The 26,442-nt window shown below is 33.8% G+C and overlaps 1 protein-coding gene across 15 annotated transcripts in view; it reads left to right on the forward strand.

Moving 5' to 3' along the window:
• PDS5B (PDS5 cohesin associated factor B) overlaps positions 1 to 26,442 on the forward strand; it is a 200,013-nt gene that overhangs the window by 114,507 nt on the left and 59,064 nt on the right. For all 15 annotated transcript variants that reach the window (XM_078375264.1, XM_078375272.1, XM_078375269.1 and 12 more), the window contains 6 exons: positions 4,113 to 4,194; positions 6,738 to 6,786; positions 9,999 to 10,138; positions 12,242 to 12,357; positions 17,732 to 17,837; positions 21,017 to 21,177. In XM_078375264.1, coding sequence (XP_078231390.1) covers positions 4,113 to 4,194; positions 6,738 to 6,786; positions 9,999 to 10,138; positions 12,242 to 12,357; positions 17,732 to 17,837; positions 21,017 to 21,177 — 654 coding nt within the window. The remainder of the gene's footprint in view (positions 1 to 4,112; positions 4,195 to 6,737; positions 6,787 to 9,998; positions 10,139 to 12,241; positions 12,358 to 17,731; positions 17,838 to 21,016; positions 21,178 to 26,442) is intronic.

Here is a 26,442-nt window from a genome sequence, read left to right on the forward strand (position 1 = left end):
CAACCTATTGGATATCATAGTAAATCTCGACTTCTCTATTCAGCCCAACTATCATTCAAGAGTAAAAGTGAAGTGACACTTTTAAGCAAAAATGAAGAATTTGTCAGTCCTGCTTGAAAATATTACTAAAGAATAAATTTCTCTTTTTTTTTTTTTGGCAAAAAAGGAAATTAATCTATAAAGAAGTAATAAGATGCAAGAATTTGAAACACTTCTATAAATGTAAATAATCAAGGACTCTAAAAACAGTAATAATACAGTTTTATTTGCAAGGGGTGGAGTGTGGATTAAAAAGTAGGTAGCATGTAGGCAAGTAGTTAGCCAGTACCATATACCACTGCAGTATTTATTATATGAGGTTTCCTGAGTGTCCCTGGAACCCTCCTTCCTATGTCCCTACCATGCCTGGGCAGGGCTGGAATGTCTCCAGGACCTTCTTCCACTGCCCACGGTTCTGATTGGTTGATACTTTTGTGAAAAATTTTGACTATACGTGGGTCCTATTGCATAACAGTGTATAAGGTGCTGGGTAAGTAATGAGTATGCAGGTGTTGTTCCAAGGTTCTTTTATCATATTAGTGATAGTGATTATTGAATAATTATAAGTGCATTTAACGATCACCTCTAAAAGCAGTTAAAGTGTATAGTTTCCAAACACGGAAGAACAAAAAATAATTAATGAAAACTTTAATACCAGAAACAAAATAGAAAACAAGATAAATAACAGTAAATAAAAATAAAAATTTTAAATAGCTGTTATAAAACTAAGCATGTCAGATATCACTCATCACTTAAGTGATAAGTATATTTGATTGAATTCAAAAGTGAGACAGTGCTATTTGCAAGAGATATATTGAAAAATAATGCTATTGAAAAGTTGAAAGTAAATTCCAATCTGGACCAGTACTCAAAAGGAAAGCCTTTGATTCTACAAAAATCGTTGGTGAATGATTATAAAACATTTAAGGTATTCGTTTATCACTTTTTAGATGATTTTCACTTTACCCAACATTTATAATTAGCTGACCAACTTAACTAGTATTTTGGTACTTGATGTTTATCTGTGGTTGTTCTCTCCAAAACCCATTACATTTTTATTATGTAATAATTAAAAAAACAGATACGTATGTTATGAAGTTTAATAATAAAGTAAAAATATCTATGAATCTCTTACCCACTGTGTAAACTTTTCTCCCATACATCTTCCTCCCAGGGGTAACCTCTACCCTTGTTTCTTGTTTCCTTTTAAAAAAAATTTTTTAAACATATCTATGTGTATATGTGTGTGTATTCCTCAGTAACATATTTTTGCTTGTTTTTGAACTTTATGGTAAGGTGAGACAATTGTATATATAGTTTTGTATGTCTGTTTTTCTATTCTGTATCCAAGACTCATCCATAATATTATACATAGCTGTACATCATTCATCTTTTCAATTTAATATGCACATGCAAGTGTTTCCTAAGGTATGATTATGAGTGATTCTCAAATTTAGCTACTTATTGGAATCACCCTGGGAGGTTTAAACAATTGACAACTAAGTTCCTCCTTCAGCGATACTTACTTAATTTGTCTGGAGTGTAGTCTGGGAATTGAGCTCTTTAGAAAAGCCTTTCAGGAGATTTTAATGGGCAACCAAGGTTCACATTCACTAGTGTATAGCTAGAAGTGGAGTTTCTGACTATAGGCCTTTTCATCAATGTGTAACTAGTGTCAAATTGTTTTCCAACATGATTATACTAGTTTATACACCTACCAGTGGTTTATGAATTTCTGCATCCTCCTGTATATTATCAGACTATTAGATTTTGTTGATCTTCTGAGTATCAAATTTTCTTATCTTTAATTTTCCTGAAAAAGGATAATATTGATCTTTTATACGTTTATGGTCCATTAAAGTTCTGATTTCACCGTACTCCCCCCCACTCTGTATTGTAACACCTGTTTTAATTTAATTACATTCTAGCCCTGAGGTCATTTCAATATATGACTTTGACTTAGTTTGAGAAGGACTTAAAAATAGCTGCTTGTCTATTTTTAGGTGAGAACTTGTTTGGTAAGGATTGTCTCTTATTGTTGAAAGAGCTGAATATTTTATTCTCTGACTACTTTTCTTTGGGGAAGACAAAGTATTTCTTAGACTTCAGACTTTTTTATTTGAATCTGTATTTGGTTAAGGTCCTAAGTTAATGAAATATCTTGATTATTGAAAAAAGAACAGAGGCAGTCTTGAGTACTTCTGACAGCAGTGTGTATATAGTTCTACCTCTTACAAGTTCCTGAGAACTTCTATTAGTGACGGTTTTGTTGTGATCTCTTTTATTAAACAAATTTGCATCTAGATAGGTTTGTACTTCTGAGTCTGACGGGTGATTTGCCCAGCTGGGAGCAAAAGATTGGAGGACAGGTCCTCCTCAACATTTGGACAGACCACTGACTGAAACCTCTGGTGGTAGCTTTCTTTTTCTTTGAGTTGCTGCAAACTTGTGGTTTGGTAACAAGGAGAATTCAGGGAACTAATTGTCTATTTAAAATGTCAGATAACAAATATAAGAATATCCAGGCTATAACTAGAGTTTTTACATTTACTTAAGAACAGAACTGCAATTCAGACTAAGATGAAATAGAGATTTTTTCTTCCTATTGCAATGTTGCTTCTCCTAGTATAACTTCTTCCCCTCATTTAAAGAATTATTTAGAAAGGCAATATACAGGGACAGATTGCCCCGCTGGTTAATAGAATTTTATTAAAATACTTAAAAGGACGGTTTCTGTAAACATGTTACAATACAAATTCTTAGAGATGATCACTTTTTGATTTAAGCTATAGCCATAATAGTTTATAAGGGGCTTTAAAATAGCTTGAAAATTCATCTTTAATGAATAACTAATTGTAATAGGTAAAGTAATTTCCTCTTTAAGTGAAAGCAAGCTTCAAAATCTAAGCCTTTCAGAAGTTATAATGATTAAGTGTATAGGAGAGAGAAAATACATTGACTTTGGAGTTCAGAAGTAATTTTACAAATGACTACTCCATTTCTTTGACAATTATTTTAATCATAAAACTCTTGTTAGATTTTTAGTTCTTTGGAATATGATCATGTTGCTTTCAATTGTTCTTAAACTGTACTTATGAAAATTTATAGAACTTAGTAACTTGAAATTAATAAAGTATAGCTATTTTAAATATAACTTCTAAGATGAAAATGTCCTAATAGTATTGCTTTTGCCATTTTGATGAGACTACTGTAAAAGAATTCAAGTGTCCTAAATTTAAAAATTTGTCTAGTTTGTCTTCTTTAAAAAAGTCCAAAGGTATTTTTTTTTAAACATACTGTTAAGGGGGAGAATTAAAATATCAAACAGTGTTCTTGGTTTATTAAAAGGGAAAGAATTTTTTATATGCATCTGTATTACTGCTTTTGGGCAGTGCTTCATATATGTGGTAATGGAGGTTAATGGAAGTGTAGAATAATTGAAAACAAACTGATGAAAAGTAGTCCTTGTTTTTGGAAATTTTCTTAAAAAATTTTAAATGTGTGGTTCTAATCTGTAATCAAGTATTTCAATAACATTAATTATTCTATATATAATAATATTCTTCATATAATTTCTTAAGCACCTGTATAATTTTTTTTAATTTAAATTTCTGCCTGAGAACAATACAACTATTAAGAGGACATCAGAGTTTTTGACATATAATAATAATATTCACTTATAAATAACTGCAGACTGTTTAAAATTTAAATAAGATTTGTGTAATATGTATTTCCATTCTCTCATAACTAATTCTTTTTATGACTTTGATTCCATTTTCTCCTGGCCGCTGCACCTTACTCTGTCAGTTAATTCCTTTATTTCTAAAATTTCTGATTTCTCCGGGTAATTCCTACCCTAATACAACCACTGATTATTTCTTTTGATTCTGCTGTGTTGTATTCGATTCCATTCTTTTCCTCTACACATTATCAGTTGCTTAGTCCTGTGAATTTTACCTCATCTCTGTCATCCCCTTTTATAATTTGAACCTTAAAAAATTATATAGTTGTAATATTCTAGAAAGATTTTTATTCTGTTTTGTTATTTAAATGTGTATGTATGTGTTTTTCAGGGCATTGAATGAAATGTGGAAATGTCAAAATCTGCTCCGACATCAAGTAAAGGATTTGCTTGACTTAATTAAGCAACCTAAAGTAAGAATTTTTTCCTTCAATGTTTTTTAAAGCATACGTATTTTAATTACTATTTAGCATTGCTGCTACGTGTGAAACAATTCGTTCTGTTTGCTAAAGTTCTGACTGTAGAACTTAGGGTTCCTTGCTTAGAAAACTCAATTTTTAAGACACTTATTACATAGAAAATGAGAAATGTTTTTATCTGCAAAGGTAATACCCACCATGAAAAAGAGTGCTTTTATGTACTCAAAATTAGTTTTTTGATAGCTTTAAAGACGTAAACAATAACTCAACCTTATTGAAAGCATAGAAAATAGAATGAAATTATGTTGTCACTCTAAGATGTTCCCTACTTTTTTGTATATGCTTGTGGTTTTAGAAAGTTTCAATAATTATGTAATTTTAGTTAGGTATCTTGATATTTTTACTTAAAATTAGTATTTATGGAGATTTTAATGTACTACCTGGTATTTATAATTTAATGGTGGTATTCATCCAGTGGATGTAATTTTATTTTTGAACATTTAGAACGATTCTAGGATTTTTTTTTTTTTTTTCCCACTGAAATCCTGTATGTAGACATGTGTAAAAGGAATATTCATCTAAAAAGCAGTGTTCCTGGTCATTTTAAATTGCCCTCAGGGAAAACAGTAGTATTATTCTTTTTTCTTTTTCAGTTTCTAGTGCTCTTTCTCAATCTCCCTTCCACACATATACTTCATAGGTCAGAGGACCAGTGTTGTTTCATCTAAGGGGAGAAAATTTTCACTTTTTCCCTTGGCATAAATTCACCAGTTGCTCTACAAATGAGTAAACTCACACCATTTGTTTGAGTGGTTTATAGTGACCCTTTCACTGTTTTTTTTAAACCTTCAGGCCACTAGTAATAACCCATTTTGTACCACTTGTTTGCCTAATTGAAGCTTACTTTTGAGTAGCATTTTTGTTTTATACGCTAACAGTGACCTCTTTGTGTTTTATTGAACCTTTACTGAACATTTTTTTTGTGATTATTGAGTATATTGAATCTGTCAGAATATGTTTTCCTTTAAAATAAATGACTTAAAACTAATATAGTGATAATGCTGTTTTCTTTCTCTTAAAGCCTGTTACATTAGTATGATTTAGTCAGAAAGCATGTTTCAGTTGGTATTATAATGCAGTAAGCTAGTATGCTTTAGTTAATCTCTGGATAAAGTGCCTCTCTTTGCTACTTAGAGCTCTATATATTTACCTTTTTCTGGCCAAATGTGTAAGAGTGTTAATTAAAAATATAAGGCATTCTTACTTGTATATAAAATTATTTATAATTTTAGGCATTATCAAAATCATAATAGCATCCAGGTAGTATGTTAAGTGTATAAATCATATGTTGAACAAGCATGATGTGTGAGATTGAACTCAAATATAACCTTGTTTTTGATTCTCACTGTTCCTCTAAAATGTATGCATTTAGTCGGAGCTTCTTCATTTTGACTGTTGTTAAAAACTGGGAAGGGTCTTATGACTTTCCTGCTGAATCCTACATGAAATCACTAAATACAGTCTCAGTTCAACTAGAATGTTTAGTTTTCTACTACAGTGGAATTTTCTTTTTGCCTGTGTTGAAATAATTACCTAGTTATCCACATTGAAGATGGAGTTCTCATTCACGTGTGACAGGTTTGAAAAAGTAACAGAATGCAGAAAGTTAGCCAAGCACCACTTCATTACCCCCAAATAAGACAGCAACTATAGCAATCTTACATGTTTCTAGACAGCTGTTCAATGCTTTAAATTCCAAATATTTGGGAATTCTTGAACTTTATTATGCTTTACCTCTTAGTAAGCTCATTTTCAATAGGGATAGTATGTTTATTTATTTATTTGATTTCCTTTAAGTTCAATGTTTATTCAGCTCAGTACTTTAAATAAACTTACTCAATGACGTTTTTTGTTTTTCTTGTTTAGAATAACACTACTCTGATACATTGAATAATTAGCACTCTAAGAAATGTCTTTTATGTGTATGACTTTACATGCAGTAGTACATGAATGTATTACATGCAGTATAATGTAATGAGTATATTAATTCAGTGAAATAACACTTCCCTGATTGCAATCCATAACTAACTCTTAGAAACATCTTTTATACATGTCAGTCACGTTAATTGTGTCTCTCCAGTGTCTTCCCCATAAGCTTCAAGACTATGCTTTATAATTCTCGGATCTAAACATTGTAGGAGTTTTCCCTGTTCTTTTAGCTCCAAAAAAAAAAAAAAAAAAAAAAAAGCCCCAAAATATCTACCTGTTACAAAATGCAGTGCAGCCATCTGATTTCTTTTTGGAGGCTAACAAACCAGGGTAAGATAAGCAGTGATAAAAGTGGAGCAGGAGTTTGCTTCCACCTCTTATCTGGTTTATCTAAAGTTTAAAAAAAATAGATAAAGAAGGAGACAGTAATGGTAAGAGCATGGGTTTGGAGCATTTAGTGGGTTATGTTTGTCTAATTTTTTGCCGAGTGTGATGAAGTTTTTTGTCAGGGAATTCTAATTTTGCATTTTTTTGTGTGTGATTTACAGACAGATGCCAGTGTCAAGGCCATATTTTCAAAAGTGATGGTTATTACAAGTAAGTTATTTTAAAATCTGTATAAAATATGTTTTAATTGAAACATTTTTTATAATTTAAAGTGTTTCATGCAGTTTTGTTAAAGACTATGATGACATAGGAATTTTGAATTTTCTTTAGTGTCTTACATGAGCTAGAGCTGGAGAAAGGATTAGTACATAAATTTGTTTTTAAGAGTTTATTTCAATCATGTAAGCTTACTGTAAAAACTGAATCAGTGTTTAGTGTTGCTTGCTCTAATGTGACTCTAACTGAAGCTAATTCACTCCAAGCCAAAATACAAAGAATGTACCTAATAACTAGTTATCCACATTAAAGATGGAGTTCTAATAACTACATACATAACAGGTTCTTTGAAAAAATATTAATTTGCTTTTTTTGCTTTAGGTGATATTAGCAAAATGGTATTTCATTTAACAGTAAATGCGAAAGGATTATGTGGAACGTCTCCTTTGTTCAGTGGAAAAGTAGGGAATAGTTGCTATTTTTGCAGGTATTTACTTTTCCTCCCATCTCAGAGGTCACCGTATATAGCATATGGATAGAGGGATAATCAGGAACACCTGGAGGAATGCTTCTACTGAGCTTCCACTTGGTGATAATGAAGAGATGTTAAGATGGATCTGAGACGCTAAATATTCCATGATGTATGTGAAAGTAATGTTAAGACACTGAAGATAACAGTAAACATACTCACACTGGGTTTTGGATTAAGTAACGGAAGTTTTAGAATGAGTAGAACTTTAAGACCAAAATGTCTTTCTGTCCTGGGAAAACTATTCCAGTCCCTAGATAACTTGCTACAGCAAGTTGTTTTGTACTATTCCTTTTTTTAAAAAAAAAAATAATTTGAGTTTTAGAGATGGGATCTCACTCTTTTGCCCAGGGCTGGAGTGCAGTGGCACAATCATAGCTCACTGCTATCTTGACTTCCTGGGCCTAAGCCATCTTCCCGCCTCAGCCTCCTGAGTAATTGGGACTACATGCACATATTACCACAACTGGCTAATTAAAAAAAATATATATATATTTTAGAGACTATGTATTGCTATAATGTCCAGGCTAATGCTGAACTGCTGGCCTCAGGTGCTGGGATTACAGGTGTGAGCCACTGTGCCTGGCCTATTGCCTTTTTATAACCATCTCTTCAGTAGATTGGCTGTAGATACCGTCTCCTATAAGAGATAATTCCCTAAGTTCTATTTTATTTTCTATCAATTTTCTTTCAGTAAGTCCATTATTTCCCAGATGCAGCTTCAATGAATGCTAGTATCCTGCAGGTGTTAATAGTGTTATGAGAAAAAAGAGTTTCATCGTCATAAATTTTTATAGAATGCTAAATTAAAGGAGTTTTCTTTCTCCCTTCTTTTCCCTCCCTACTTTTGCTTTTGTTTTCTGAAATAATAGGCCTTATTGTAGCCTTTATTATGATGCCCATCCATTATGAAGGGCTGTAAAATAGCATTTTCCAAAATTACTTGAAAAAAATACCTTTTCCTGAGCACTGTTAAACTCCACTGAACTGCTAGTGATCTTTGGAACACAGATTGCGAATGCTGCACTAGCAGTTTTCCAGCTTGCCCTCAGGTGCTCATGTAAACTTATATAAACATTTCATTTATCTTCTATAAGTGATCATGTTTATCCGTTGTAGTATAATGTGGTTCTCCTTCTTTGCAGCAGATTTTTTCTATTATAGAAACATGAAAAGGTCATCTAGAAGCATTTAAGAGGATGAATATATTATTAGATTCTTAACTACATTAAGTCATTCAAGTATCTCACCAAGACATAAAATGGGATTTCAGGATTGTATGTGAACTTGAAGACTACATTTACTATATTCATATGTTGGGGTTCGTTTGAATGTCTACAACTATTTTGATAGTCCAAAGTTCTGATTTTTTTTTTTTTTTGAGATGGAGTCTCGCTCTGTTGCTCAGGCTGGAATGCAGTGGCACAATCTCAGCTCACTGTAGCCTTCACCTCCTGGGTTCAAGCAATTCTCTGTCTCAGCCTCCCAAGTATTGGGATTACAGGCGCCTGCCACCACGCCTGGCTAATTTTTGTATTTTTAGTAAAGACGAGGCTTTCACCATCTTGGCCAAGCTGTTTTTGAACTCCTGACCTTGTGATCCACCTGCTCAGCCTTCCAAAATGCCAAGGTTCTGTTTTACAATTTCTGTTATTAGAGATGATATATATAGTCTGGTTCTCTACAGTAGTTAAGAAGCCAGAAAAATACCAGAGTCAACATTTTTATTATCCTTCATAAGTATTTTCATACCTAGGCACATTAAGCAGAATAGTATGAAAATAATTTTTGATTCTACAAATAGTATGAAAATCATTTTGATTCTCATCCTTTCTCATGCAGTAATGACTTATTCAGCAGTAATGCCTGGAATAGGTTGCTCAGTGTATGTTAGTGCTAGATAGCATGCATGTATATGTAAACTGTCTAGGTTGCTTTAACAATAAACAGGGAGGCCGGGAGCGGTGGCTCAAGCCTGTAATCCCAGCACTTTGGGAGGCCCAGGCGGGTGGATCACGAGGTCGAGAGATTGAGACCATCCTGTTCAACATGGTGAAACCCCGTCTCTACTAAAAATACAAAAAATTAGCTGGGCATGGTGGCGCGTGCCTGTAATCCCAGCTACTCAGGAGGCTGAGGCAGGAGAATTGCCTGAACCCAGGAGGCGGAGGTTGCGGTGAGCTGAGGTTGCGCCATTGCACTCCAGCCTGGGTAACAAGAGCAAAACTCCGTCTCAAAAGAAAAGAAAAAAGAAAAGAAAAGAAACAGGGAAATACAGGAAAATAGTTTCTTAAAGGTAAAACTTAGTGATTAATCTGTTGCTTAAGTTGTAAGAGAACAATGTATGCAACATGCTCAAGGGGGCAGTAATAAAATTGGCATTATTCAGGTTGACATTTGATGTCTTTAAATATTACAAGAGATTATTTAGAAGTAGCTATTTTACCTTTTCCTTGCATATATGTCCCTTCACAATGATCCTTTTTTATACTTCTAGAAAATATATTTTTATTTGTGAAAATTGATTATTGAAGGTGTTTCACAATTTATTTTGTTAAACTAAACTGAATTTGTAGGTAAGGATTTTAAAGCAATAAAAGGAATGAAAAATATTGATGTGTTATTATTTTAAAAATAAAAAAAAATCAACTTTAATTGAATTTTAATTTATTTTAAGGAAATTTGCCTGATCCTGGTAAGGCTCAGGATTTCATGAAGAAATTCACGCAGGTGTTAGAAGATGATGAGAAAATAAGAAAGCAGTTAGAAGTACTTGTTAGTCCAACATGCTCCTGCAAGCAGGCTGAAGGTTGTGTGGTAAGGAGAGAAAAGAGCTAATGTTTGAAAAAGTCCCCAAACCTTCTTTATTGTCTCCTTCTTTTATAAAAGTAATTTATACTCATTGTATAAAATTTGGAAAATGTGTCTTAACAATGCAGATAAACTATGATTTCTCTGTAGAGACAATTACTATTAATATTGTATATGTCCTTCTGAAATGAGATTATATTATACATACAGTTTTCTACATTTTACTTTTTCATTAGTCTTTTATAGTATTATATTTAATAGCTCCATAGCATACCATTGACTACATGTATGATAATTCATTGAGTAGTGCACTATGTTACATGTTTAGATTTTTTCATAGTTTTTGATTACTATGAAGAAAGATATGATTAATATTTTTAGACAGTCTTGATTCTTTCTTTAGGATAAATTCCAAGAAATACAATTGCATGGGCGAACAGCTTGTTTTTAAAGCTTTTAATGTGCATTGGCAAATTGCTTTCCAGAACTGAATTAATTTTATGTTAATTACCAGTATTGAGAGTGACCATTTTCTCACACATAACAATATTGATTAGTATTATTGCTGGAAACAAAACCCAAGTAAAAACAAACAAAAATGCAATTATTTTGATAATATTTACATTTGTTAGTCACTAGTCATCTGACCATTTTTTCTCCTTGGGATTATTGGCCATTCATATTTCTTTTGTAAGCTGTGTTTATAATCTTTGCCTATTTTTATAGAAATGGTATTTGTCTTCATCTTACTGATTTGTGAGTTTATCATATGGCATTGTTTGTTGCAGGTAATTTTCTGTCAGTTTTAGTTTACCCTTTTATTTTGTTTTTTTATGTTCTTTTTTTTTTTTTTTTTTAAATTTTTTATTGGATTTTAGGTTTTGGGGTACATGAGCAGAGCATGTAAGACAGTTGCGTAGGAACACACATGGCAGTGTGCTTTTCTTTCCTTCTCCCCTTCACCCACATTTGGCATTTCTCCCCAGGCTATCCCTCCCCACCTCCCCCTCCCACTGGCCCTCCCCTTTTCCCCCCAATAGACCCCAGTGTTTAGTACTCCCCTTTCTGTGTCCATGTGTTCTCATTTTTCATCACCCACCTATGAGTGAGAATATGCGGTGTTTCATTTTCTGTTCTTGTGTCAGTTTGCTGAGGATGACGTTCTCCAGATTCATCCATGTCCCTACAAACGACACGAACTCATCATTTCTGATTGCTGCATAATATTCCATGGTGTATATGTGCCACATTTTTCCAGTCCAGTCTATTATCAATGGGCATTTGGGTTGATTCCAGGTCTTTGCTATTGTAAACAGTGCTGCAGTGAACATTCGTGTACATGTGTCCTTATAGTAGAACGATTTATAGTCTTTTGGATATATACCCAGTAATGGGATTGCTGGGTCAAATGGAATTTCTATTTCTAAGGCCTTGAGGAATCGCCACACTGTCTTCCACAATGGTTGAACTAATTTACATGCCATAGTTTATTTTATCTAGGTAAATCAGTATTCTCCTCATGGTGTTTGGCTTTGCTGTCTTGCTTATGAAATCCTATTCTGTTACAAGTCAGTGAAAATATTTACTGTTGTCAGTGATTCTCTTAATCTGTTACCTATGTACCTTCTTAAATGCTTTTTTAGAGGAAGGTGATTCTTGACACTATCCTATATCAACTAAATGAGAATCTTCAGCGTTAAATCCAGGAATCTGTAGTTGTAACAAGCTCCTCTGATAATTTTGCTTGCTCAAGTTTATGCATCCAGTGACTCTTGGTTTTGCTTTTTTCGTATTTTTATCCTTTTGGAATATTTTTGATGTAAGATATGAGACAGGGACCTAGCTTTGTTTTTGTTCCAAATGTCTATCCAATTATTTCAATACAATGTATTGACTAGTCTACCTTTCCCCTGATTACTTGAAATTCTACCTTTTTCATATTCTAAATCCTTAATTAAGTCTTATTTTTCTGGATTTGTTCAGTTCTTACTGATTTGTTTATTCCAGCAATTAAACTACATGGTTTTAATTATTGTTGGTTCTTAATACTTTAACATAATGATTTATTTAAATGTAATTTTGTAATACTGAAAAATATCTGTGTTACAGCGTGAAATAACTAAGAAGTTGGGCAATCCCAAACAGCCTACAAATCCTTTCCTGGAAATGATCAAGTTTCTCTTGGAGAGGATAGCACCTGTGCACATAGATACTGAATCTATCAGGTATTTGTATATAAGATACTAAGTTCTCATTACTATTCATTCATTCATGCATTCAGGAAGTCAGTCACTGTTGAGTACCTGCTATATACAAGGCACCGAACTAGCTACACATCTGTGTGTATTGTATACTCCTCTGTATATACTCTGTATATATCTGTATTTGTATACACACACACACACACTATACACACTCATCTGTATCTGTGTATTTGTTGTTTTTCTTGTTATATATCTTAATTTAAAGGATTGTTTCAAATTGTGTGAGAAATTGTCAATCTAAGCCTAATTTTAACTGTTACCAGTACACCAGACACTTTTTTATTAGCTTGCATAGGTTAGGTATTATGATATAAATAAATTTTATTTGTACCCTTGGGAAACCAGGTGGATCTGTTGCAAAGGAACAAGTGATGCATTTTCACAGACATTTGAGAACTGAAATATTGTTTTCTCACACAACCCTCATTTAAAGTTTCAACTTTGATTCTACTTGTGACACAAGTTGGAAACTTACTTCATTTTATCTCTACATTCCCTTTTGTGAAATGTGGGAAGAGGCTTTTTCCGTGAAATGTTTTCCACTGGTTGAAAAAGTAAAGTACTTACACAATACAGATAAGGCATGCTGATTTACTAGTTAGTCATCAGTAGTGTTCTTTGAGAGGTATATATTAGAAGCTAAAATAAATAATACTAATGATTTTTCATCTTGTACTCAATGAAGCCCTTTTGGGAATGTTTTGTTGGAGAGGGCTTTGGGCATAACTTTTGGTCATTGGCCCCTTACAAATAGAGAGACCCCACTTTGTTTACCTGTTAGTCACTTTGGACTCCTCTTGCATCAGTTTTCATTTGAAGAGGTAATTCTGAGGTTTAAAAAGCAAGACAAAAACTAGAAGGCTCTGGATTTGTAAAAGGGAGACTGAATCCAACCCAAATTTATTAGTCCACTAAGTAATCCTGTGCCTTCTCTGTTCAAGGCACTACTGTTTAGGTATTGACAAAGCATAGTCTGCTGTTCTACCTTTTGTCTAGTAGTAGAATAAAGATTTTAAATCAGGAGATTATATTGTACTTTAGTAAGATTATTGCAAATAGAGTTCAGAGGATTGAAACAGGAAATCTCTAACGGGTAATATTTTACCTAAGAGGGGAGAATCGGTAAGATTTTGTTTTTACAGAAGTGGGAGATTCTTGCCATTAAAGTTAATGTAAATTAAGCTAACTTGATAGTAAAGAAGGCTATTTAAAAAATGATTGCCATCTATTTATACTGTAGTATGGCATTTGTAGTGTCCCAACCTTAAAAAGCAGATTGGGAGCAGATTGTGAAAGCCTTTAACATTGAGCCTTCTTTTACTTTATCTGTTGAGAACTGTGGAGGGTTGAGATGATGGGTAGGAGGAGGGAAGTAGAAGACATAGATGCAAAGATGTTTTAATTGTCTATGGATAGTAGTGGAATGGAAAGGAAATGACATATTTGAGGGAAGTTTTAAAATAACAACCTAGAAAAATTGCCAGCTTACTGGATATGGGGAATAAAGGTAAGGAAGAACCAGAAATACAGGATTCAAGTCCATATGATGTGGAGAATAGTAATACCTTAAAAAGAATGAAAGGAGGTGGTTTTGAAGGAGGTGAGAAAGGATGTACTTCCTACTTGGACATGACAGTTTTTTTTTTTTTAATTAAGGCATATCAAGTTTGATGAGAAACTGTGAGAATGCATTAATTTGCTCAGATTGTGTAGAAGTAAAAAGATCATGGACAGAACTTTGGAAAAATTTTTTTTTTTTATAGTAGAGCAATTACAGAAACGTAAGAAGACCAGGTTATTGTAGTGTTTTGAGTTAAGATGGAGGGGTTTTCACAAGTTAGGTATACTGTGGACAGAGAGAATGAAAACCAAGAATAGATCTTGGCTTTAGGAATCAGGATGTCATAGTGATCTAGAAGATATGTCAAAGCATAATAAGGACAGGTAGCAGTTAGTGCTTTGTAATGTGCCTGGTGTGATTCTAAGAATTAATGTTTTAACTACTTTGTTACCTTCATGAGATAGGAACTATTATTATTCCCATTTTACAGATAAGGAGCAGTAAATTGCATATAGGGTGGGTAACTTTCCCTCTGCTGGAGTGTGGAGAACAGTATTTAAACCTAGGAAATCTGTCTCTAGAACCTATGGTTAACCACCACACTGTATGGAAAGATTCTACTTTTAGTCCCCTCTAATAGTCAATGCATGTCCATTTCACCTGACTGTTCCCAACAGTGGCTGTTGATCTTTTCATTCTTTGTCATTTTATAGGTGAATGAATGATGTATCCTTTAAACATTTTTTTTTGTGTGTTTCAGATAGAAAAGTTGAGCATTTATTAATAAGGTTGAACTTTTTTTTTTCTTCCTTTATGTCTTGGCTAATTTTATCCCTTTGGGGAATGCCTTTTATTTTTCCATAGGGACTTAGTGAAATTGTCTTTTTCTTATTGATTATAAGAATGCTTTATAAAATAAGGCTTTTCACCCAGTTTAATCACCTTTTAAATCTGTTTGCAATTAATAAATATTAAATCATATGATTAAATGCCAGTCATTTCCTTTGTGGTTTATTTCAGTCTTTGATATCATATTAATAGCTCTGTTTTTTTACATTTAAATCTGTAATTAGCCTGGAATTTAGTGTAAGGTGGACACAGAGACCTAGTCTTTTTTGAGTAGGTATCATTCTGTTGCCCAGGCTGGAGTGCAGTGGTTTTATTTTAGCTCACTGTAGTCTCCGCCTCCTGGGATCAAGCGATTCTCCTACCTCAGCCTCACAAGTAACTGGGATTACAGGCATGTGCCAGCACACCCAGCTTATTTTTCTATTTTTAGTAGAAATGGGGTTTCGCCATGTTGCCCAGGCTTGTCTTGAACTCCTGGCCTCAACTGATCTGCTTTCCTTGGCCTCTCAAAGTGCTGGGATTATAATCATGAGCTACTGTGCCTAGCCTTTTCCCAGTCTGTTTTAAAGGCACATGATAGGCAGTTGTATCAACTCCATTTACTAAAAATTGATTCTCATTTTATTTGAGGTGTTCCTTTATTACAGCATAAATTCTTATATGGTTTGAATCCTTATTGGATTCTCTTTGGTTCTTTTGTCTGCTAAGGTTATGATACAATAGAGAAAGTTCTTTCATCCCTCCTCCCCTAAAATTTATTGGCTGTTCCCAAGCACTAATTTATTTATTTTCTTCCATATGAGACGCATTCTTAGTATGCGTCTGTGGAATCTTTTCCCATATCAAATGACATACAGATTCTGTACATTAAAACTTTTTAGTTATTTTATATATTTTGACTTGTTATTGTGAATAGGTTTCTTCTATTCTTTAGGTAGCTTTTGCTGATACAGAAAAGTGCTACTGATTTTTGAGTGTTTTGTTTGTTTTGCCCCACTGAGTTATTAGTATCTTAACAATAGTTCAGTTGATTTTCTTTGATCTTTCAGGTAGGTGCTTTCCCATAAATTTTTATATGACCGGCTATTAGTAGTTCATTTGTCCTTCCTCAGAAATCCCTTTCCTAGTTACCCTGGCTAAAGAACTTCACTTCTTGTCGTGGCCTTTTTTGTAGTAGTTCCTTTTGTTCTCTGATCTTTTTAATGTGTTTGTTTACTTATTTTTACTTTCTTCACTGGACTGAGAGCTTCATACTCTGAGTCACGGAAGACAATGATTTTACTTTTGGAAATATGATAGATTTCATTCCTGCAGTATGTCTAGGTTAAAAAATCTTGGGGCTACTGAAAATATGGAAAGAGAATTCAGATTGAAGATTTGTATTTCAGATAGTTGGAGATAAGAGAATAAGTTGATTAGGGAAAATGAACAGAAGAAGACAAAACACCCTCAGAAATACCAACTGTTAAAGAGATAATCGATTTAAGGGGATCCTGTAATGGGGACAGAAATATTTGACTCCTAACTTGACCTTAAATTTCAATATATAATAATTTTGTAGAAACATATATTTACTAAACATTTTAAGGAACATTGAATAATTGAATTTTCTTGTATTTGTGATTTTTTTTTTAATAAAAAGAATAAATACATACCCATCAGTGTAAATGATTGTTTTAGATAATTGTCAATGCATTACAAATGTTTATGTTTTTTTAGAGATGGGGTCTCACTCTGTCACCCAGGCTGGAGTGCAGTGGTGCATCATAGCTCAATGTAACCTGAAAGTCCTGGGCTCTAGTGATCCTCCCAAATAGCTGGGACAACAGGCGTGCACCACCATGTCAAACTAATTTTTTAAATTTTATGTAGAGACAGGGTCTTGTTATGTTGCTCAGACTGGTATTGAACTCCCGGCCTCATGTGATCCTCCTGTTTCAGTCTCCTAAGTGGCTGGGTTTACTGGAGTGAGCCTCTGTGCCTGTGTATAGATGTTTATTTTAAAATAACATAAGGTTGGGTGGGCGCAGTGGCTCACACCTGTAATCCCAGCACTTTGGGAGGCCCGGGTGGGCAGATAACTTCAGGTAAGGAGTTCAAGACCAGCCTGGCCAACATGGTGAAACTCCGTCTCTGCTAAAAATAGAAAAATCAGCTGGATGTGATGGTGTGCTTCTGTAATCCCAACTACTTGGGGGGCTGAGGCAAGAGAATCGTTTGAACCCAGGAGGCGGAGGTTGCAGTAAGCCAAGATCACGCCATTGCACTCCAGCCTGGGTGACAAAGTGAGACTTCATCAAATAAGTAAGTAAGTAAATAAATAAATAAAATAAAGCTTGTTGTTATTTAGAAGAAAGCTTGAAAACATCATGTTTCCTTTTGATCTATTATGGATCCTTTTCTAATGTTCTAATTATCTGTGTGTTACCTAGGTATTTTTATACTTTTAGGAGGAGGCCTAGGTATGTTTCTGACTCTGACAACTGTGCCTCACACACAGTGATATGTGGTAAATGGTTTGAAAGTGTTTAATGTCCTTTATCTTTTTTTATTTCAATGCATATTGTTCTACTTGCTGGAGTAATCAGTTTTAGATAATTAAAAATAATTTATCATTTATGTGTTTGGGCTCAGACCTTCCACGGAAAAGACAATAATAAAGATATTGATAGCATTAATAAAGAGCAAATTGAATAACATTTGACCTCATTTGAATGGGCAAGGAAAAAGAACTTTTTGAAAGGAACCATCTGAAAATATTTTATTGTAGTTGTTTTGTAATAGTCTTAAACAGCTATCTCAAATTTGTATTTGGCTCAGGCATGTATATATATGTATTTACATATATCTATAACACTTAGGATTGTTTTTCTTAGACATGGCTAGTAACATTTAAAAAAATGACTTATTTTTTTTTCCTTTTAGTGCTCTTATTAAGCAAGTGAACAAATCAATAGATGGAACAGCAGATGATGAAGATGAGGGTGTTCCAACTGATCAGGCCATCAGGGCAGGTCTTGAACTGCTTAAGGTAAATATCTATTTAAAATTAAGTGGCTAATTAGATATCTGTTTAACATACGGTTTATATTATTTGTTCTTGATGTTTGCTTCTTAAGTTTATGTAATCCAAAGTAAAATTTTCTCAGTTGCTTTAGATGACCTAGAAATTGTATATTTATTCTATATGTATATGTAATCTGATTATTTTGGGGTTTAAATGCTATAATCTAGCCTAGTACTAATTATATTAAAATAGTGGAGTATAATTCAAGGTGTCATTAGTGAGCAAAGAAGGTACAACTCTACTGCAGAATGAGCCAAATTGTTTCTTAAACTATTTTATTTTTTTGTTTGATTTTCTGTCTTTTGCTGATTGTAAAAATATTAGTTCATTATTGACAACTTAGAATATATAAAATTATAAAAAACATTTATAGATTCATCACACATAAACATTGGTTTCTTTTGTTTCCTTTTAATCTTCAACAAATGCATAGTTGGGATCATTGAGATCAAGCTGAATATACAATTTTGTATCCTGAACTATTTTCCCTTATTAAAGTGTAAGCATTTTTCTCAGTGTTTCTCAAGAGATTTTTTTTGATTGTCTAAAGCAGATCTGATTTTTGGCTGGCGTTTAGTAGCTGTGTGTCTTTGATCACATTACTTGCCTCACTTTTTCATATGAAATGGAGATAATAAAGTACTCGTCTCACAGAGGACATTAAGTCATATACATGAATTTCTTAATGTCTAGTTCATAGTAGAAACAATAAACATTTTTTGAAATGGTGATTAGTTCATATTTGGGGTATCATGGCATCCTCCTGAGGTAGGAGGCAGCCCCAGCCCAGAGGTGGGGCTAAGACACAGGACCAATTGAGGACCAGCTAAAACAAGGGTGAGACAGAAGCAGCTTTTCGTAAGACACAGCCACCAATGTGCCTTGTCAGTTTACCATTGCTATGGCAATACCTGGGAGTTACTGCCCCTTTCCTTGGCAATGACCTGATGATCCCAAAGCTACCCGTTTTCCTAGAAATTTCTGCATAAACTGCCGTTAGTCTGTATATAATTAAAAGTAAGTATAAATATTACTGTAAAACTGCCCTGAGCTGCAACTTTCTGCACCCCACCTGTGGGGTAGCCCTGCTCTGCAGAAGCAGTCATAGAGCTGTAACACCTCTGGAGCTGTAACATTGCTGCTTCAATAAAGCTGCTTTCTTTTACCCTATCACTGGTTTGCCCTTGAATTCTTTCCTGGGCAGAGCCAAGAACCCTTGTGGGCTAAGCCTTACTTTGGGACTCTTACTTTCTCTGGATCACTCATGTTTTCCTGTTGTTGAATATTTTGATTTTTTTACTTTTATTTTTACAAACAGCACTAAGGCGAATATTTCTATGTAAGGTCTCTTGGTAATGTCTTATTTTTTAGAAAACTAGGAGAGCATTACTGAATTAAAGAGAGTGACCACCTTCAGAATTCTTGGAGCAATATATATTTAAATTGCTGTACAGAGAAATTTTTCCCATCAGTAGTGTGTGAAGGAACCCACCTCCTTAACCTTCACAAAATGGAATACACTCCATTTTTAAAAGATTTGCTAATCTGACAAGCAAAAATAATATTTTAATTTTCACATTTAATACTAGTGAGGACCATCATACAAATGTTTATCAATTTGTGTTTTCTCTGTGGTAAATTCATCATTTTTATCCTTTATTCATACATCTACCTACTTCTCTATCTTTTTTTTTTTTTAACTGATTTAAATGAGCTTTTTATTTCCTCTGCTTTTTCCTGGGACATATTTGATATATGTATAAACAAGTATTCTTTTATATGTAAATTATGAAGTATAGTAACCAAGTGAATATAGGTGAAAACTAAATTGAGTGTCAGATTAAAGTAAATATTAAAAATACTGTTCAAGTTCCCTGAGTAGTTTTTTTTTCTCACCTACTCACCTCCCCTCACCAGGTATCACGTCCTGAATTTTGGATTTATTATTCTTTTAATATCTTTATAGTTGTATCATCTATGTGTATATCTCTAAATAAAATGTTGCTTATTTTGATTATTTTAGAAATGTACAAATATGGTGCTACATTTATTGTATTTTTCTGCTGCTTGCTTTTTTTTTTTTACATTCCACATTTTATTCCTTTTGTTTTATGCTTTAAAGAATGCTGTTTTGTTCAGAGCGTTTTTGTTTTTTTTAAATCTTAAACACAACTCATCTGAAATTTATTTTGAAAGTGCCTTGTGGCAGCAGGGGGCCTAATTTGATGTTCTTCCAATAGCTATTCAGTTTTCCCAGGACTATTTATTTTGTGTTGACCTCATATAATCTATTACAATTTATATAATCTAAATTTTTATATATTCTAGAGTCTACTTACTGCCTTATTACTACCTTACATTTTCTGTTTCATGATTATTCTAATGTTTGTACCATCGTGATTTGGTTATTGGAACACTATAGACTTTTTAACTATCTAGTCAGTGTTTTACCTCTTTCCCTACTTTACTCTCAAAAATATTCTTAGTCATAGATCATTAGTCTCTGCTAATGATCTTTTTTTTTTGAGACGGAGTTTTGCTGTTGTGTTACCCAGGCTGGAGTGCAATGGCACGATCTTGGCTCACCGCAACCTCCACCTCCTGGGTTCAAGCAATTCTCCTGCCTCAGCCTCCCGAGTAGCTGGGACTACAGGTGCGCACCAACATGCCCAGCTAATTTTTGTATTTTTAGTCGAGACGGGGTTTCACCATGTTGACCAGGATGGTCTTGATCTCTTGACCTCATGATCCACCCGCCTCGGCCTCCCAAATTGCTGGGATTATAGGCGTGAGCCATTGCGCCTGGCCTGCTAATGATCTTTATTGGGAAGATGAAAGATGTTTTGTTAAATTCTCTCTTCATGCCTCTTTTGCTCCTCTCATTCCCCACCAAAAAACTTGAACAATAATCAAAATCCAAATTATTTTGACTAAAATTAAATTAACGTGTAATTTAATTTTGGAAGAAATGACTTCTTTATATCATAGTCTTCCTACACAGGAACATATCTGTTTTAGATTTTGATTAACATAATTATTTTTGTATTGACTTTGATTTATAGTATTTATAATGTGTAATATTTTGGATTTGTATTATATAGATGAAAAAGTTTTACAAATCATTTTTATGATTCATTTTATAGGTACTCTCATTTACACATCCCATCTCATTTCATTCTGCTGAAACATTTGAATCGTTACTGGCTTGTCTGAAAATGGATGATGAGAAAGTAGCAGAAGCTGCACTACAAATTTTCAAAAACACAGGAAGCAAAATTGAAGAGGATTTCCCACACATCAGATCGTGAGTTGAGTTTATTTTCACAAATATTCTGGACATCACTAAAAATTATCTCTTGATTTAGGTAATAATTGGAATCTTTCAAGTTTTGAGGAAAAACTTGTCTAGGTTATCTTAAATCTGTAATGTTTAGTTTAGATTCTCCTTTCCTGGGAGAAAGCATTGATTATATAATACAATATACTTGATTGTACAATAAGTATTGATGAAACAATACTTGTAGAAGATTCATACTATACTTGTAGATTGTACAAAAGTATTGATTATACAATACTTGTAGAAGATACATGAATATGGGGTATAAACATGACATATCTTTCTGATGCATCAGTTTAATAGTCCCTGGTATATTATGGCATAGAATAAACAATTCACATCAATTTAAGGTATAATGGGAAAATTCAAAGGAATTTCAGCAGGACTATCCATAATATTCTTTAGTTTCCTCTGTGATTTACGGTACTGGAACAAAAAATTTCAGAAACAGTGCTTTAATTGACACAGAGAAGCATGGAATACTGTCAACACTAGTGCAATTTTTTCTATGTTCCAGTATTTCCAGTAATTGGGAATTGAGCTGTTATACCGGGATAATCATTGTTCAAGATTTTATAATCAAAAGAATAAGTTGTCTTCATTTCTCATATGTCACTGCTTGCTTCTTTATGTGTATCTCTTCTTCTAGTTCTTGAAGAGAAGATGGAATAGGTAGTTCTGCTGGTCCCGTAGTCATAGGTGGTTGGTTACACCTCTACTTCATCACTTTTGGCTTAATATTAGCCTGGTTAGTTGTGATTGTAGTACCATGCTTTTTCATGCAGAAGAATTGCCTATTGCTCTTTCCCTTAGAAAGAGACTAGGAGCAAAGCTAGCTTGTTATTAGGTATAATTTTTGTTAAACCATTCTGTTTGTGTGTACTTAATTCTAGAAACTGCTGACAAATAGGACAAAGGCATTATTATTATTGATTTTTTTTTTTTTTTTTGAGACGGAGTCTTACTCTTTTGCCCAGACTTGAGTGTAGTGTGGTGTGATCTCAGCTTACTGCAATCTCCACCTTCCAGGTTCAGGTGATTGTCCTGCCTCAGCCTCCTGAGTAGCTGAGATTACCGGTGGCCCCTACCATGCCCACCTAATTTTTTGTATTTTTAGTAGAGACAAGGTTTTGCTGTGTTGGCCAGTTTGGTCTTGAACTCCTGACCTCGAGTGATCTGTCTGCCTCAGCCTCCCAAAGTGTTGGGATTACAGGCGTGAGCCACCATGTCTGGCTGGCATTATTTAAATGGTAATAGAAACATACTAAGATTTTATAACTGTAGTCTCTCTGGCAAGAGTAAGAAACCTTATTGTTTGGAACTGACTTCTTAATTTTTTAAATTAATATTATTATTTTTTAAAGTTTGAACAGAGTCTCATTCTATTTCCCTGGTTAGAGTGCTGTGGCGCGATCTCAGCTCACTGCAGCTTCAGCCTCCTGGGTTCAAGCAATTCCCCTGCCTCAGTCTCCCAAGTAGCTGGAATTACAGTTGTGTGCCACCACGCCTGGCTAATTTCTGTATTTTTAGTAGAGATGGGGTTTCACCGTGTTGGCCAGCTGGTCTCAAACTCTGGGCCTCAAGTGATCTGCCTGCCTTGGCCTCCCAAAGTAATGGGATTAACAGGCGTGAGCTACCATGCCTGGCCCTGAATTCTTAATTTTTTTTTTTTTTTTGAGACGGAGTCTTGTTTTGTCGCCAGGCGCCAGGCTGGAGTGCAGTGGCGCAATCTTGGCTCACTGCAACCTCCACCTCCCAGGTTCAAGCAGTTCTCCTGCGTCAGCCTCTGGAGTAGCTGGGACCACAGGCACGCATTACCACGCCCAGCTAATTTTTGTATATTTTAGTAGAGATGGGGTTTCACCATGGTCTTGATCTCTTGACCTCATGATCTGCCTGCCTCGACCTCCCAAAGTGCTGGGATTACAGGTGTAAGCCACTGCGCCCAGCCGACTTCTTAATTTTTAAATAATCTCAGAGCATAACTTTCCCTTTGGATGGTGCTGTGGCTCTCCTAGTCAGATCAGCTATCAGTTTGGCTGTATGTATGTACATGTGTGTGTTTCTCACACATATGTAATACATATACATACATACCCATTATATATAAACTGTATATAACTATACCATTTGCTGAATGTCTACCTATTATACTATCTTTTTTAAACATTGTAACAATTCAGTAAAGTGTGGTTATTATTCTAGTTTTCCAAATGAGGAATCTAATGTTCAGAGGTAAATGGATCCAGGTCATAGAGCTAGCAAGTGACAGAGCCAGGATTTGATTTTGGCCTTTTTGGCTCCAGTGCCTATGGTACAGTATCCATTATGGCAGTTTCTTTTCTAATTAGAGCATTGACAAAGTTCAAGTTTGGCTTATTCCCTGGAGGTTTTTAAATTTTCATTCTAGGTTGTTTTTCCTAGTAACATTTATATTTTAAAGAAACGTTGTTTGATACATTTGTAGAACCACAAGAACAAGATCAAAAGGTGGACATTTTAAAACATACAGGGGCATTTTTAAATGTATTGGTTTAATATGGAACTGAGTTACTTAAAATTACTTGATTTATATACTAAATATATTTCACATACCTCTCATGAGGAGAATTAACTCAGCTGATACTGAATTCCTGCAGTGTGCACACACTGTTCTGGATCAAATAACTCATAATAATTTCTTCCAGGAGATAAACTATATATGTAGATTTAATGTTTTAAATTATTAAATTAGGTGAGTTGATTTTGAGGAAAAATGATTTAGATAAGAGAATGTTGATTAAACTATCTTACCTTGAATTCATCAACATAATTAAAAAGAACCTAAAGAAAAATGTATCTAAGTAGAAGCTACGACAAACTGGACAGAATTGGCACCAAATGTGCCATTTGGACTGTGTCAAATATGACAAGGGATATGTATTGGCAATGTATTCTAAGTGTCCTATTATTTGCTAATTTAGAGGGAGGATATTACTATATGGACACACTCTAAAAGAAAGAAAGAAAACCTGACTTTAGTTGTATTAGGACTTAAGGAGAGACTTTGCGGTCATGCTGTTTTTCTTTAGGTAGACCTTTTGACCAGGAAGAGAAAAGCTTAGTGATGAGGTAAGACTAAGGAAAATCTTTTTACCAATTTTACTGGAATAGAAGAAAATTAAATGCTTGACCCACTAAACAAAAAATGATATTATGGGGTTCCATCACGAGTTATATGAGTTCCATTCTGACTCAGGAGTCTGGCTCCCCTCCCCTAACAGTAGTTAGATGTGCTAAAACTGAGGGTCCTCTCTTAGCATGCGATGTAGGCATAGCTGAAGTGACTGGTTCGTATCCTGGCAAGAGTTTTAACAAACTTGTAGATAAATTACAGAGAGAAAAAGGACTTACTACCTTTATTCCTAACTTTCATTCCCATACTACTTAGCCAGTTGATGAAGCAACTATAGCCTGAGTTGGGAGCTTTGATGTTAATTTTTTAAGAGAAGTGTTCAGTCATCCGGGAAATAGTAAAGCGAGAGAGAATTTTTCTTACTCAAAGATGAATTGACAGAATACAGATAGGCAAGTTAACAAACACAATACCTATGTAAATATCTTAGCATTCAAAAGTAACTGATAAGCAATATTTAGAATTGGAATTTTTGTAGTATAAAAAGAAAGTCTTAGACAGTTATTTAAGCTGCCAAGGAAGATAAGCAGAAAGTGACGTGAGAAAAATAAGAGACAAAAAAACTGAGGTAACACATGAAAAAGAGCTAAGGATATTGATTATAGAATAAATGTAATATAAGTAGCAAGGAGCAGAATAAACAATATGGAAGATGGAATCAGTGAGCTAGAGATTTGGCTTGAGGAAATCTACATAGAATATGGAGAATCTGGGCAAAAAAAAATGGAGTTAAAGAGAATGAATTGCAGAAAAACCATAATTGACTTCTCTGGAGAAAACAGAATAATGGGAAGTGGAAGATAGATATTCAAGAGAATAATAATAAATTTGTTTTTAATGATTGATAATAAGAATCTGGAGATGAAGACTCATTTTAGGAAAATATACTGGTGAAGTTTGCTAAATATTCAGGGATTGCAAGTTATTTCACAAAAAATCAATATAAAATAGGTCAGTACAGTGGAAAATAATGAAGCTAGCTGAATTCTTTTAAAACCACATAAAATTTCTGAAGTTAAAGATTCAACAGCTGGAGAATTTTGATGGAAAAAAACGGTGTAACTAAATAATTACCTAGGCAGCCCTAGTTATGTTTAAGTAGGGACAAATGAAGGATATTCTTAATTATACAGGACTCAGTAAATGTATCACCCCACTTTTTTATGAGGTTACCCTATCTACATAGTTGTATGCTTTTCTGTCTGAAATTCAGTTTCGCTTATGCCCTCTAAATCTGGCTTTAGTTTTCTTTTTGTTTGTCTCTGATTTTTCTTCACGTATCATTTTATTCTAGTTGTTTAACTTTTAGATATGACTGTGTAAATGTATTTGAAAACATGGATTTTTTTTTTTTTAAGAATGATGTAAGTAAATTAAGCTCAAGATAAGGGAAGACAAAAACCTAACAGGCTATAGTTACAAAATAAATTGAAACATTATTCTCTAATTAAAACACCAGTGAAAATTGTGTCTTGAGGGAGATATTTCAAATCTATATACAAGAAACCAGGAATTCTAATTTCTGTAATTGTTTAGAGTATAGCAAAGAAAGCACTCATTGTCTTTAAGGCCAGGATAACTAACATGGATACTAAAACCTAACAAAAGATATACCTACACCCACCCCCCCTAAAAAAAAACCCCTAAGACAAATCTTAACTAATGTATGATTTTTGTATAAGTAAGATATTAGCAAAAAGAGAATTTAAATAGTAAAATGAGAATATGTGGTGGCCAAAGATGTTTAATTTTAGGAGTATGCAGAGAGGGTTGGTATAATATTAGTAAGCCTACTATTCATGTTTGCAGTTTATTATATAAGTAGGGAAAAGGGTACACAATAGATATTTTTAGATGCTGATATTTTAGATGCTGAAAGGGCTTCTGAGTTTTTAAAAAAAATCAGTCTGTTTCTAATTAAATCTAATAAGATAGAAATAAGTACCTTCATAACATAATTAATATCTCTCAAATCAATAGGTAGCATCATATAGTAGAACACCAGAAGTATTCCCAGTAAAATCCTGAACAAGATGAGAAACCACACTATTTCTATT

This window comes from Callithrix jacchus, chromosome 5 (genome assembly GCF_049354715.1).
Source record: "Callithrix jacchus isolate 240 chromosome 5, calJac240_pri, whole genome shotgun sequence".
Taxonomy (NCBI): domain Eukaryota; kingdom Metazoa; phylum Chordata; class Mammalia; order Primates; family Cebidae; genus Callithrix; species Callithrix jacchus.